The sequence below is a fragment of the Castanea sativa genome, chromosome 5, assembly GCF_040712315.1.
Source record: "Castanea sativa cultivar Marrone di Chiusa Pesio chromosome 5, ASM4071231v1".
NCBI lineage: Eukaryota > Viridiplantae > Streptophyta > Magnoliopsida > Fagales > Fagaceae > Castanea > Castanea sativa.
The window spans coordinates 63821908-63834125 of record NC_134017.1 but is presented as its reverse complement, the minus strand read 5'-3'; the positions used below and the strand labels follow the sequence as shown (position 1 = coordinate 63834125).

General features: G+C 33.9%; 1 protein-coding gene across 1 annotated transcript; it reads left to right on the top strand.

The window, feature by feature from the left end:
- The first annotated feature begins 4925 nt into the window (after positions 1-4925).
- LOC142635599 (SNF2 domain-containing protein CLASSY 3-like) lies at positions 4926-10348 on the top strand. The gene is given in 6 exon segments (XM_075809737.1): positions 4926-5909; positions 6543-6629; positions 6874-7017; positions 7320-9084; positions 9538-9575; positions 10271-10348. Coding segments are annotated over 6 exon segments (3096 nt in total).
- The last annotated feature ends 1870 nt before the right edge of the window (positions 10349-12218 follow it).

Below are 12218 nucleotides of genomic sequence, written 5' to 3'. Positions count from 1 at the left end.
AAAAGAAAGCTCAATGGATTGAGACAAAATACACAATAGAAATGATGAAAAAGACTAATATATGGTTAAAAAATATATCATTGGAAGTCCCGAGGATGGATATGAATATAATCAATACAACTTTACCCTCTCACTTGATATTACATTTGACACTTTTTTACTCAAAATTTTTGGGCCCTTGTTCGTAGGGAGTCTGCCCCTATTTATACTAGGATCTATTCATCATTTACCATCAACCTATAGGGTGTATATGGCATAAGGTAGGTACTTGTCTCATTCCCTACTTCCCTCCCCATTCTTTTGAGGTAAAATTAGGTGGAAAATGGGGCTTTTGGCACTATTCTGATGGTCATTCAATAATAAATACAACTTTGCTAGCAGGTAGACCACATTTAATGTGGAGAGGATGGTTGCTTAGCTCAAACGCGTTTTTCTTTAGGCCTTCGGATTTGTTTACCATCTAACTCATACAATCCTTTGTCTGCCTTCTCATTACCATCGTGAAGGGGGGGTCCTTGACATGCAACAAAGGATATGGTGATCCTCAAAGATTCGTCAAGAGTGGTCGAACTTTAGATGATTGAGCCTTTATCTCTTTCCTCCTTGGCGTGCCTTTGTGGTTCTTCAAGGTCGAGCCTGCTCTACTCAAATTGGTCAAGCCTCTATTTATCAAGCTCTCCTAATTGGCCTTTGGGCCTACAAACTCAATCCTTATAGAGATACAATAAAGATTTTTACTTTCATTATGAAGTAGACTAACTTCATTGCATTGTAGCTATCAAATTATTTCAACTCAAAAAATTATTCTTTTTTTTTTTAAATAAGAGTTTCATTGCATGTATTTTGAGTGTACAATGGTTTAAGAAAAATATTAATTAACATTTGAAAATGACACATTTATTAAATAAGTTGTTCATATCGACCCAAATATGATACAAACTCGTTAAGCCTCAAACTATTACCTACTAACTTCGTGTCATGTAATGTTCATAGATCGTGTCAGATTTAGCCACCCCTAAACAAAACTATCAAGAAATTTAAAATTTATTTGAACACTAAATGTTTTCACATATTCGCAGATTCATTAGGCAAGTTGAAAATAATTACCATTGCATAACACATCACCAACACATTGCTAGTCCAGTCATCAAGGAACAGGGGTATTCATTTCATTCCAGGAATGGTACCCAAAAAAAAAACCTAGTAGGTGTATTCATTTCCATGCTAACTACCTAACCGAAAAATTTACACACTGCCAGCCTGATGCATTAGCAATTACAAGATATTGTCCCCCATCTATGTAACATGATAACCAAACATAAACAATTCTACACTTCTCACTTGTTGCCTAACCAAACTTCCACTACCTATCTAACTACACATACAATTGCAGAGACAAATCCCACATATCACCATAAGAATGTCAAAGCCACAGTGTAAATTTTCTCTCTCTTGTAACATCTTGCAACCTTGGCCTCTAGTCTAATAATCTGTTGCCTTTACTCTGGGATAAGCACCTTACCACATTCACATATCTCATCATCACGCCATTGGAAGAATTTACACTTTCGCCCAACCTAAGATGCAAACCAAGCACTTAATAATGAAACACAAGAAAATTGAAAAATAAACTTCCACCACCAAAGAAGAATTTAAACAAAAAAAAAAAACTAAACCCCAGTAAAACAAAATACTCAAATTGAAATACCCAATAGTTTGGACAACCCTAAAACCTTCTGTCAGGGTTGTTTGCTGTCCACGAAACGACTAGCACTGGTTTTTCAGCACAATAGCACCTCAATGGAGCTTTCCTCCTCAAGCTTAAGCTGGTTGAAGAGCTTGCTTCCATTTGATTAGGGACTTCGAAATGGTTGAAGATCTTGAGAGATGGTTGATAATGATAATGGCTTCAAGTGACAGAGATGGTTTGAGAGAGAGGCTAATGGTTTGAGAGAGACAGAGAGAGTAATTCTAGGGATTCAAGTCTGATTTGAGGATTTTCAGTGCTAGATTGGTTGGTGAGTGCCTCACGTGACATACACGTGACTAGATTTGGGGTGGGAAAGCAACATATCGAAGGGGGTCATGCCACATGTAAAGAAATATCATTATTTTATTTCTCCGTCAGCCACATATGCTTTCTCCGTTTGTTGGCTAACGGCAAAGACTTAAATGTCATGCGTTAATTGATTTAGGGACTAAAAGTGGTGAAATTAAAATATAGGGACCAAAATGGAAAAAGTCAAAATGTAAAGATTAAAAATGCATTTACGCCTATATTGTTCAAGTCTTAATCACAGGCTATACAATATCAATATTCCTTTTTTCAGTTTTTTGTCCCCCACTCTAGAGGGGTTTCCTCTCTTTATATATCTAGCTGAATTACATTTCAGCCCTCCATTTGTACAGTTACTAATTCTTCTTTGGATACTTGTCCCATCAGAGCTCTGCTAGAGGTGGTAGAAGGTGCTAAAAGATGTGAGGGTACTATTCAAGAGTCATTCCACCATTAATGCAGCCAATTGAGTTGGTGCAGTGCATTGAATGCGGAGATGATGAGTACTTTATCTAGATATTTCCTTTCTTCTCTGCTTGCATGTCTCTACCTTCTTATCTAGTACTTTGTCTTTTGGTGCAAGTAGCCAGCTCAATGCTTCCCAAGAAATGCTCGCTCTTCAAGCTCCTCAAGGGAGGGGTTGGCCTCTTCATCTTTCCTCCTTAGATTCTCATCTATGTGTCAGACCAATACTAACATGCGAGTGGGTCCTTCCGTCTCCTCGGACTGGGTCCACGGGCTCTATTCAGTACTCAGATCTTATCCCTCCCACAATAATCTATCACTTAAGATTTGTTGTAACTTATGAAAATGTTATAGACATGCATTTCCAATGAATTAAAATAATTATAATTTCTTAATTACATATTGTTAACTAATCTATATTTGGTTCTCTAAACTTACCGTGAAGTAGTTCAATCACAAATTTCTAGGTGTTAAGGTTTTGTAATTTAGATGGATCTTGAGCAATGGGCAGTCCTGTCGTGGTCAATTTGGAATGCAAGAAATAAGTTCTACTTTAAGAAACTGTTCTACCTTGAGAAACTCCAAACATATCCAAAGGTGATTTTGGAAGGAGCGATGGCCATATACGAAACTTACAAGCGGGTCTCAGCAACTCAAGAAGCAGTTTGAAATGTGCATCCTCTGTTTTTGTTTCTTACGTTTTATGAGCTTGCTATTGTCTCTCTGAAACAAGCATAGTTGGCTTATTTTTTTACCTCCGTTGTACGGTTACACTTACAATCAATAAAATTCTATCTGTTCTCAAAAAAAAAAAAAAATTGTTATTTAGGTGTTAAGGTAGAATTTGAGATTGTTATATAGGCAACAGATAACAATTTTTTGTGTCGAGAAAAATTTCAAGATTTCACACATGTAAAAGTGCATTGTAATTCAAATTAATTAAACTTACCAATTAGCAGAATGGCTAATTGGCTATAGTGCCTTTCAATGTTTCTATATTTTTTATAAGGTGAAAAAGAGTAGAATGACTGAAAGAACATTTTTTTTAAAAAATTGTGGTATTTATGAAAAAGTGGTATTCATTGGGTTGTTAGTTTTGCAACTTAACATTGACATTAGTTCTGCTCATCCAAATCCTATGCTTACTATTCAACAAAACATATAGCACAAACAAAAATCTTAACTGAAATTAAAGCAAAAGACACAAAATCCTAAATTTACACCAAATTGTAAACATTTCACCATAAAGTTACTACAAATTGTATTGGATAAAGCTTACAAACTAATATGATAATATTTATGGTAATTGGTAACCCATCAATTTGTAAGCTCCAGGTGGTAAAAGTTGTACATTAAATTGTTTTACATTATTTTTCATAAACCCTCAATGTCACATTCTGTGGGCTCCAAAAATAAAAAATAGTGTCCCTAACTCCCTAAAACATTCCTAATTAGTTTAGGTTAGAAGAAGTATATATATATGACTTGAGTATATATACTTAGATTGGAAGTATAACTAATGTAATTTTAAACATGTTATATAATATGTATAGCTAAATTATTACTCTTTTCTTATTATTAAAGAAGCATAATATAGTAACACAAGAAACACTAAACACGAATGTTACATAGTTTAGTCTTACAGCTTACGTTTATGGAATAAACTTTAAAGGGTTACATCTTTAATATATTAGAGTATAGTATAAATTCTTTGTTACAATGAACCATAACTAGAGTATATATATAAGATTAAGCCTTAAACTAACAGACTTCTAGTACAAGTAAGAGACTTAGCTTGCACACAAAGTAGAATTAGGCTTGAATTATGCTAATGAGTTAATATATCTCTAACATTAAAAAAAAAAAAATTTCCTATACCTTTCATGCATATCTCTTATGATAAGTATTTCAATTAAATTTTTTTTTAATATTGTTTTATACGAACTATGAAGTCGGTAAGCTTAGTTATCACTTATCAGAAGTAGAGCAGAAAACCAAAAGGAGCTAACTAGTAGACAGACTGAATCCTAAACAACTAGAATGACTGAATCCTAAACAACTAGAATTTGATAAACTTACGTACGTACGTAATAGAGATTAAGAGAAATACTCTGATTGTTTTTCCTCTTCTCCTTTGGCTACAATAAATACCTGCAGCAAAAGCAGTCTCGTCACTTTTCTCTTTCCTTTCTCTCGCTATATAAGTTAGTGCAGCAACTCAACCCGCATTCAATATTGAATGCTAACTATTTTGTTTTCACTTTTGGTACGTGTTTTTTTTTAATGTTTTTTTGTATTGTTATATGTATATCTTGCTATTTATATACGTGTGTGTTTTTTTGAAAAATGTACTGGTTTTTTTATTTCTTTATTTTTTTTAGAAAGATTGGGACTTGGGCGAGTGATGGACACCATAGCTAGCAGAACCAGGCAAAGGCAAGCACTTTGGTTGCCTATATCCACCAGAACCCGGAACAGGCAAGTTCTGAAAAGCAAGTTTCTTGATGTTGAGGAGGATAAGAGGAAGAAAAGGAAGGAGATTAATGGGGTTGACTGGGCTGGTAGGAATAGGAAAAAATATAAAGAGCATGTTGGTGAGAATGAGATGAGATTAGGGGCAGAAAGTAGTGATACAAATTTTATTTGTATTGATTTGAGTGATGAGAAAGATTTGAAGGAAAGCTGTGTTCTGAATTCTGATAGTGGTGACAAACTTCTTTGTGATGATTCGGATGCGGTGGCTGATTTGGGAGAAGAAGCTAAGGATGTTCATGATGATGGTGGGTGTGAAGAGGTGGAAAATGTGGATATGAATAGAGGAAGTGGTAGACCAAAAGGAGCTGTAGTTGGAGTGAAAAGGAGGATATACGGATTGGACATGTGGATTGACTTAGATTTTGTTGATGACAATGCAAGTCTTAGATGCGTATCACAAAGAACCCGCTCACATTTTCATTCCAAATGGGATAAGAAGGAAACCAAGTTGGGAACTTTAAGTTGTCCAATTATTGTAGATGAGGAGGAAGCATCTAAGGAAAATAATAGTGATGAAGGTGGTGATCTTAGTGATGATGGTGGTGATGATGTTGGTGATTTAAAAGTGGTTTCAACTGGAAAGAAATTAAAGACAAACAAAAGCAAAGGAAAGCGAGTGGAAAAGATTGATAATAAGGGAGAGAATCCTATTCAAGAGTCAGCTCCTTCTAGAGATGCTGACAGCAATCCACCGGCTGCTGAGATGACTCTGCCTTTGAAGTTCACCTTCGGCGTTGAAGAAGAGCCAGAGCCACCAGAGAAAACGGAAGAGGAGAAAGAACTGGATAGACTTTGGGATGAGCTTGATTATTGTCTTAGATTGACTGAAATTGATTCAGATGATCCTGATAAGGTATGTTGGTTTAAAGATTTTCATGCTTCAAAGCTGTGAGTGAGCCACGTACAGTGACTTCTGTTTTCTGTCTATTTTGCCTTAAAATTTATCTTGTGATCAATTTTTGAAAATTTACATATTTTAGGAACTGGAAGTGTCAGGTATTATTTGTAAAAGAATCTTCTGTTTTGGTGAAATTGTAAATTTGAGTATCCCATTTTGATTGTGCTCTTGTTTAACTTTGTTGCTTTGAGGAGCCCAAAAGTCAAAGGCTATAAGTTTGTAGTGTTTTGTTGAAATATATAGGAATAAAACTTGCCTATCAAGTTCTAAATTCTAATAACCAAATGTCTAATAAATTTGATGGACAATAATTAAACCACACTTAATAAATAGCCGAGTTTCAATTATTAGGTTTTTTTTTTTTATCAAAATTGGAATAATTGTTTTACATAATTCAATGAGTTTGAGGAAATATGTTTATAGCATATATTACGCATGTAGTAGTTTCTAATTGAAAGAAGGGGAATGCAATTAAATTCATGTATTGATTAATTGCAAATTGATCCATTAATTTTTTATTATCTTTGGAGCAAATTTTAGCCTATATTTTTGCTTAATGTCTGTTTTTCAATCCTTGAACTTGGACAGTGGTACATAATTGATTCAAATCTTGCAGTTTTGAACATATTGGTTTCAAGTACTCACAGAGGAGAGCAGTTACTTACTGTCTTATATGTGCATGACATGTATATAAATATGTGTACTAAGCATTAACTATAAAACCTAAAATTGCAAGTTCCTTTAAATTTAGAGTTTTATTGTAAGGCCTTTTGGTGAATAAAATGGATTGGATGCATTCAATGTATTTTAATTTCTTTTAGGTATTGTTAACACATCTGCCTCACATAGTTAGCAACTTATTACTTATGTATGTGTACTTGTTTTTGGTGAAACTTTATTGTTTAATGTTGATCAATAGGTTGAAGACAATGTGAAAGTTGACAGAGCTACCCTTTGTCCGTTCAGAGGGGATCATGACTTAATTCTTGATGAACAAATCGGACGTATATGTAGATATTGCAATTATGTGGCACAAGAGATTAAGGATATCACATTACCTTCTGTAAGTCATGCAACTGTGTCTTATTCCCATTTAAATTAATCGACATTTTTTAAGTTACTTTCTTTCTATCTCTCTCTTCCACTTAGCTGAACGGTTGGTGATTTTATGTCAAACCAAATTTTGGTTAAGGCTTAGTTGAGTTTAGTTGCTTATTTAATTTTACTGTTTTAAGATCCTATCTCTACTGTTTTACACACCTCTCAGTTCTAGAAATCCATACTAATTAATTTGATAATGGAAGAGTTTTGTAAAAACTATCATCTGTTTTTTCTTTTCTTTAAACTTGGTTTTGCATATTGCAGGGTAGTTTTCGTCTTAGAAAATTGGGCTGGAGAGACTCATGTGAAATGAACCACTCCCACTCTGATGAGTTAAAGTCTCAAGATTCGGGATCTGTTTTCAATTCTGGTTGTGATCCTGAGGTTCCTGCTGAAGGCACTGTGTGGGACATCATTCCTAATTTAAAGACCTATATGTATCCACACCAGTGTGAAGGTTTTGAGTTTATTTGGAAGAATATAGCTGGAGGAATCCACCTTGAAAAGTTAAAAAACCAAACGACAGTTGCTGGTGGGAGCGGATGCATTATATCACATGCTCCTGGGACAGGAAAAACTTGTTTAACCATTTCTTTTCTTCAAACATATTTAAAACTATACCCTACATGCAGACCACTCATTATCGCTCCTTGTAACATGTTCCAAACCTGGGAAAATGAGTTTAAGAAATGGGAGTTTGATATACCATTTCACAATCTGAGTCACCCTAAGTTGTCTGGCAAAGATGATATTCGTAAGTCAATGATGAATTCTTGGAAACATGAAAAAAGCATCTTGTGGATGAGTTACACACTATATGAAGAACTTACTGCACGTGACTACAATTTCAGGAAAATACTTCTTGATGATCCCAGTCTTGTAGTCCTTGATGAAGGTCACATCCCTCGCAATGAGAACAGTCTTATCTTTCAGGCCTTGTCAAATATCAAAACAGAGAAGCGCATCATCCTTTCTGGAACTCCTTTCCAAAATAATTTTGAGGAGCTATATAATTCACTCTGCTTGGCAAGGCCAAAGTTTGCACGCGAAAAAGGTAAATGGGATGCTCTTACAAGTTCTTTCACCAACATCACTAATGAAAATGTGAAAAAAGAGAAGCTGAAGAGGGTAAGAGATATGATTAATCCATTTGTGCATGTGCACAAAGGTTCCATACTACAAGAAAAACTTCCTGGATTGAGGGACTCTTTGGTTATATTACACCCAACCCAGCTGCAGAAGAGTCTTTTGCAGGATCTCAAGAATGATTATGGTACTACAAAGAACCATTTAAAATATGATCATTATAAATCTTTAATCTCTGTCCATCCTTCACTGTTGCTCAAGTGTGGTAAAGAAGAGTTTCCTTCTAACAAGCATAAGAAGTTAGAAAGACTTAGATTGAATGCTGAGGTTGGAGTCAAAACAAAATTTTTAATTGAATTCATCCGGCTGTCTATGGCTTTGAAAGAAAAAGTTTTGGTTTTTAGTCAACATCTTGAGCCATTATCATTAATAATGGACCAACTTCAATCTCACTTTGGTTGGACTGAAGGGAATGAGGTATTGTATATGGATGGAAAGATGGAAATTATGCAGCGGCAATCTTCAATTAACGTTTTTAATGATCCAATCAGTGAAGCAAAGGTATTATTTGCATCAACAAGGGCTTGTTCTGAAGGTATAAATCTGGTTGGGGCTTCAAGGGTTGTTTTACTGGATGTGGTATGGAATCCAGCGGTGGAAAGGCAAGCAGTATGTCGTGCATATAGGCTTGGGCAGAAAAAAGTTGTGTACATCTATCATCTTATTGCTTCTGGGGCAGAGGAAGAGGAAAAGTATAATCTACAAGTTGAGAAAGACATGTTGTCTGAGTTACTATTCTCTTCTTCGAGTCAGAGTGATGATCAGCAGAAAATCTCACCTAAAGTCTTAGAAGATAAGATTCTGGACGGATTGGTAGAATGAAAGAAACTTAAATATATGTTTAAAGAAATAAGACACCAAAAGAAGTCTGGATTGACTGACTGTTAGCTTGGTGGAGAGGCCACTAGTAATATGAAATCAACTTGTTTTTTGGTTGAAAAAGTTCAGTTGCACTAGATACTTAAGTGGTGTGCAGTGTGCATGGTACTTAATTTGACATTTGAGTCATTTTTCTTGATTTTTTTTTTATTATTTGGATTCTATAATTTATGGTTCATTCAATAGATGTTTCAGTTTGCAATTAGTAATTGTGAGTTTTGTTTATTTATTTTTATTGATTGGATTTCAGAATTTGTGGTTTATTCAATGATTTGAAGCATGTCAACACTAGTGCAAAGACCTGCTTTCTCATCTAGTCATGTTATTTGTTTGAGCCATCAGGCAGGATGTTGGGTAGAAACATAAGATATTCTGTTCAAAACAGGGTCCTAATGTAGTTTGTGGGAAGTTCTATTTACTATGTATGTGAACTGCTTTGTTGTCTGTTATTTTGCAGCTCTGATGCTTGTGTTGTATAGTTGCATCTCTGGTTTGGTGAGTATTAGGATTTGACCACATTGAATCTCCTTGAATTATGATGGTTAGTTTACAAGTTCGCACTTTTCTCAAGATTCCACATGTGCACAATCAGATTATTTTATGCATGATTGATTGTGAGAACCATATGTAGAATATTGTCTTAGTATATGTATCAATTACAGTAATTCAATAAAAAGAAACAAGGGCAAGCAATTTCATGATCATAGAATTTTCAGTGGACATTTCCTTCAGCAGCTAGAAAGAGAGAGAAGAGCACAATCTCTAATTAGTCAACCACCACCTCTATAATTTGGCAGTCAGGACCAACAAATAACCCAAACTGGAAAAGAGAATGAAAGAAAAATCACCCTACCCGTAATTTCTCCTTTCAAATGTATCTAGCATTCCCAATATGCAAAAGGTTTGTATGACATCCTGACTTGGATATAGACCATAAGTAACTTAAGAAAGAGTTTTCTCAAGTAAGCATGCAGTGAAGTTGTAAAAGAAGGATATTGTGCTAGTAGCACATAGTATAAGGTTAAAATGACAACGGCAAGGCCAGTAGGGCACAGTGATTGCATGACTGCATAATGGTTGAATACTACTCATCCTTTCCTCTTATTAGCATAACCAATGGGGAATTCAATATAGCATCGGAAAAAACAAGTGTAAGGAATATGGTTATGCTAGATTATTGGAGTATGCAGATTGCAGTGGAGAACCTCAAGTTAATTACTCCATTTTTTGGAAGAGAGCCTCAAGTTGTCGATGAAATGAAAGTTTAGGCTAAGTTTAATTTTAATATTGGGAAAAAAATGATTTATCAATTAAGGAGGTAACAAAAAATATGACTTTGGATTGAATAAAATGATGAAAAAGAATATGTACACATGCTAATCCTAATTGGTTTATTGAGAATTCATAACCGACTCTAAAATTTTAGGACTAAATCTTAATTGTTGCGATTATGGGGAGAGTACAAACTCTACTTTCAACTTTTTAAGGAATTTAACAAAAAGTAGGATGTATTAATTTTCTGAAGTTGATTTTAAGATTTAATTTCAAGCATGATTTTAAAATTATATCATACAAAATTAGGTTCAGTTTGATAATAAGATAGCCGTACCAGTGGAAAGGAAAGTTTGACACAATTTCAAAACAGTTAAAAAATGATTTGTTGAATTTGTTAAATATATAAGTGTAACTAATAATATGCTTTCTTTCAAGTATCTATTTTGGCTAAATCTTGTCTTGCAAGTGTCATTTATACTTTCTCGTTCCCTTATTACATGATCATGTGTTAGTTTGTTATACATGTAGAGCTTGTATAGGGTTAATGGTTTGGTGGTGTTGGATCAAAAATAAAAATATCTCGTAACAATTACAATTGGAAAGTGAAAAATTATAAGAAGGGAATTTACCTAAAAAAAAAAGAATATAACGCAATTGGGTGAATTTAAGAAGGTGAATAATGGTAGTGATGAGTGACTTGTATCATACAAAGTACAATATTGTGTTGCTTGCTTTGAATGGTGCTAGAAAAACTTTCATTCGTGAAGACTGGAAGTAACTAATAAATTTGAATGTGATCTCAGAAGTAAATGAGAGAATGAATGATAGTGGATATAATTAAATCTAGTTCCAATCAGGAAATATGCTCTGACTTCTGGTATGAGCAATCTTTTAAGATTTTTGGAAGTTCTAAAAGAATTCATAAGCATTTCCAAATAATCTCAATTCTCACATTTGTGGAAATATTCCTTTGAAAATAGATGGGTATTCACATTTCCAAGGAATGAGAAAATACTAGGAGTAATTTTTATAAATTAAAATGGCAAAAATGTGCCTGATTGCCATTTCCCGCTCCATCTCACACGAACTTTACTACGTCCGAAAAGGTGACAGGATAAGGACAAGTTTTACTCACCCCACCTCGCCCCAAATTTAAGTGTGTATATATATTTATACTATTTGTAAGAGGATTCTTTTCTTTGAACTGGACTTTTATGTGATTCAAAAATAACTTGAGGGCAATCCGATAAAAATACATCTCAAACTCCACTTAAAATGCCTACAAAATAGGACTCTCTACTACTTATCTATGTCTTCAAAACAAATTTATCAAAATTGTTTTTTTAAAAGAAAATGATGACATTAGATAATAATAAAAAAAAACATTATCGCATGTACAATGCGCATATGATGAGACTAGCGTGTGTATATAGGTGTGTATTATTTGACATATATTTAAATATACATATAATTTATTTATTTTTCTATACTGTACGAATTATAATTTATTTATTTTATAATAATTTAGACGCTAAGACATATTAGTTTCCCTGTAACAAATACTGTGCCTTAACTATAATTTTTTTGACACATATTCTACAAATCCTATAATTGTATTGTTTATACTGTAATCTATCTTAATCTTTTCATACTACATGATAGGGGTGGACGTGGGTCCAATGCTCCTTGACTTTTCTAATTCCTCCCATCCCCCCTCCATTTTACTAATAAAAATTTTTGTAAATTTTACTAAGTGATTCATTTCATATTTGTCAAAAGTCGTATAATTCATTGACATCTTCTGTCATTTAAATGAATGATTTCACATGACTTAATGATATAAAATACTTGTCATGAATTACA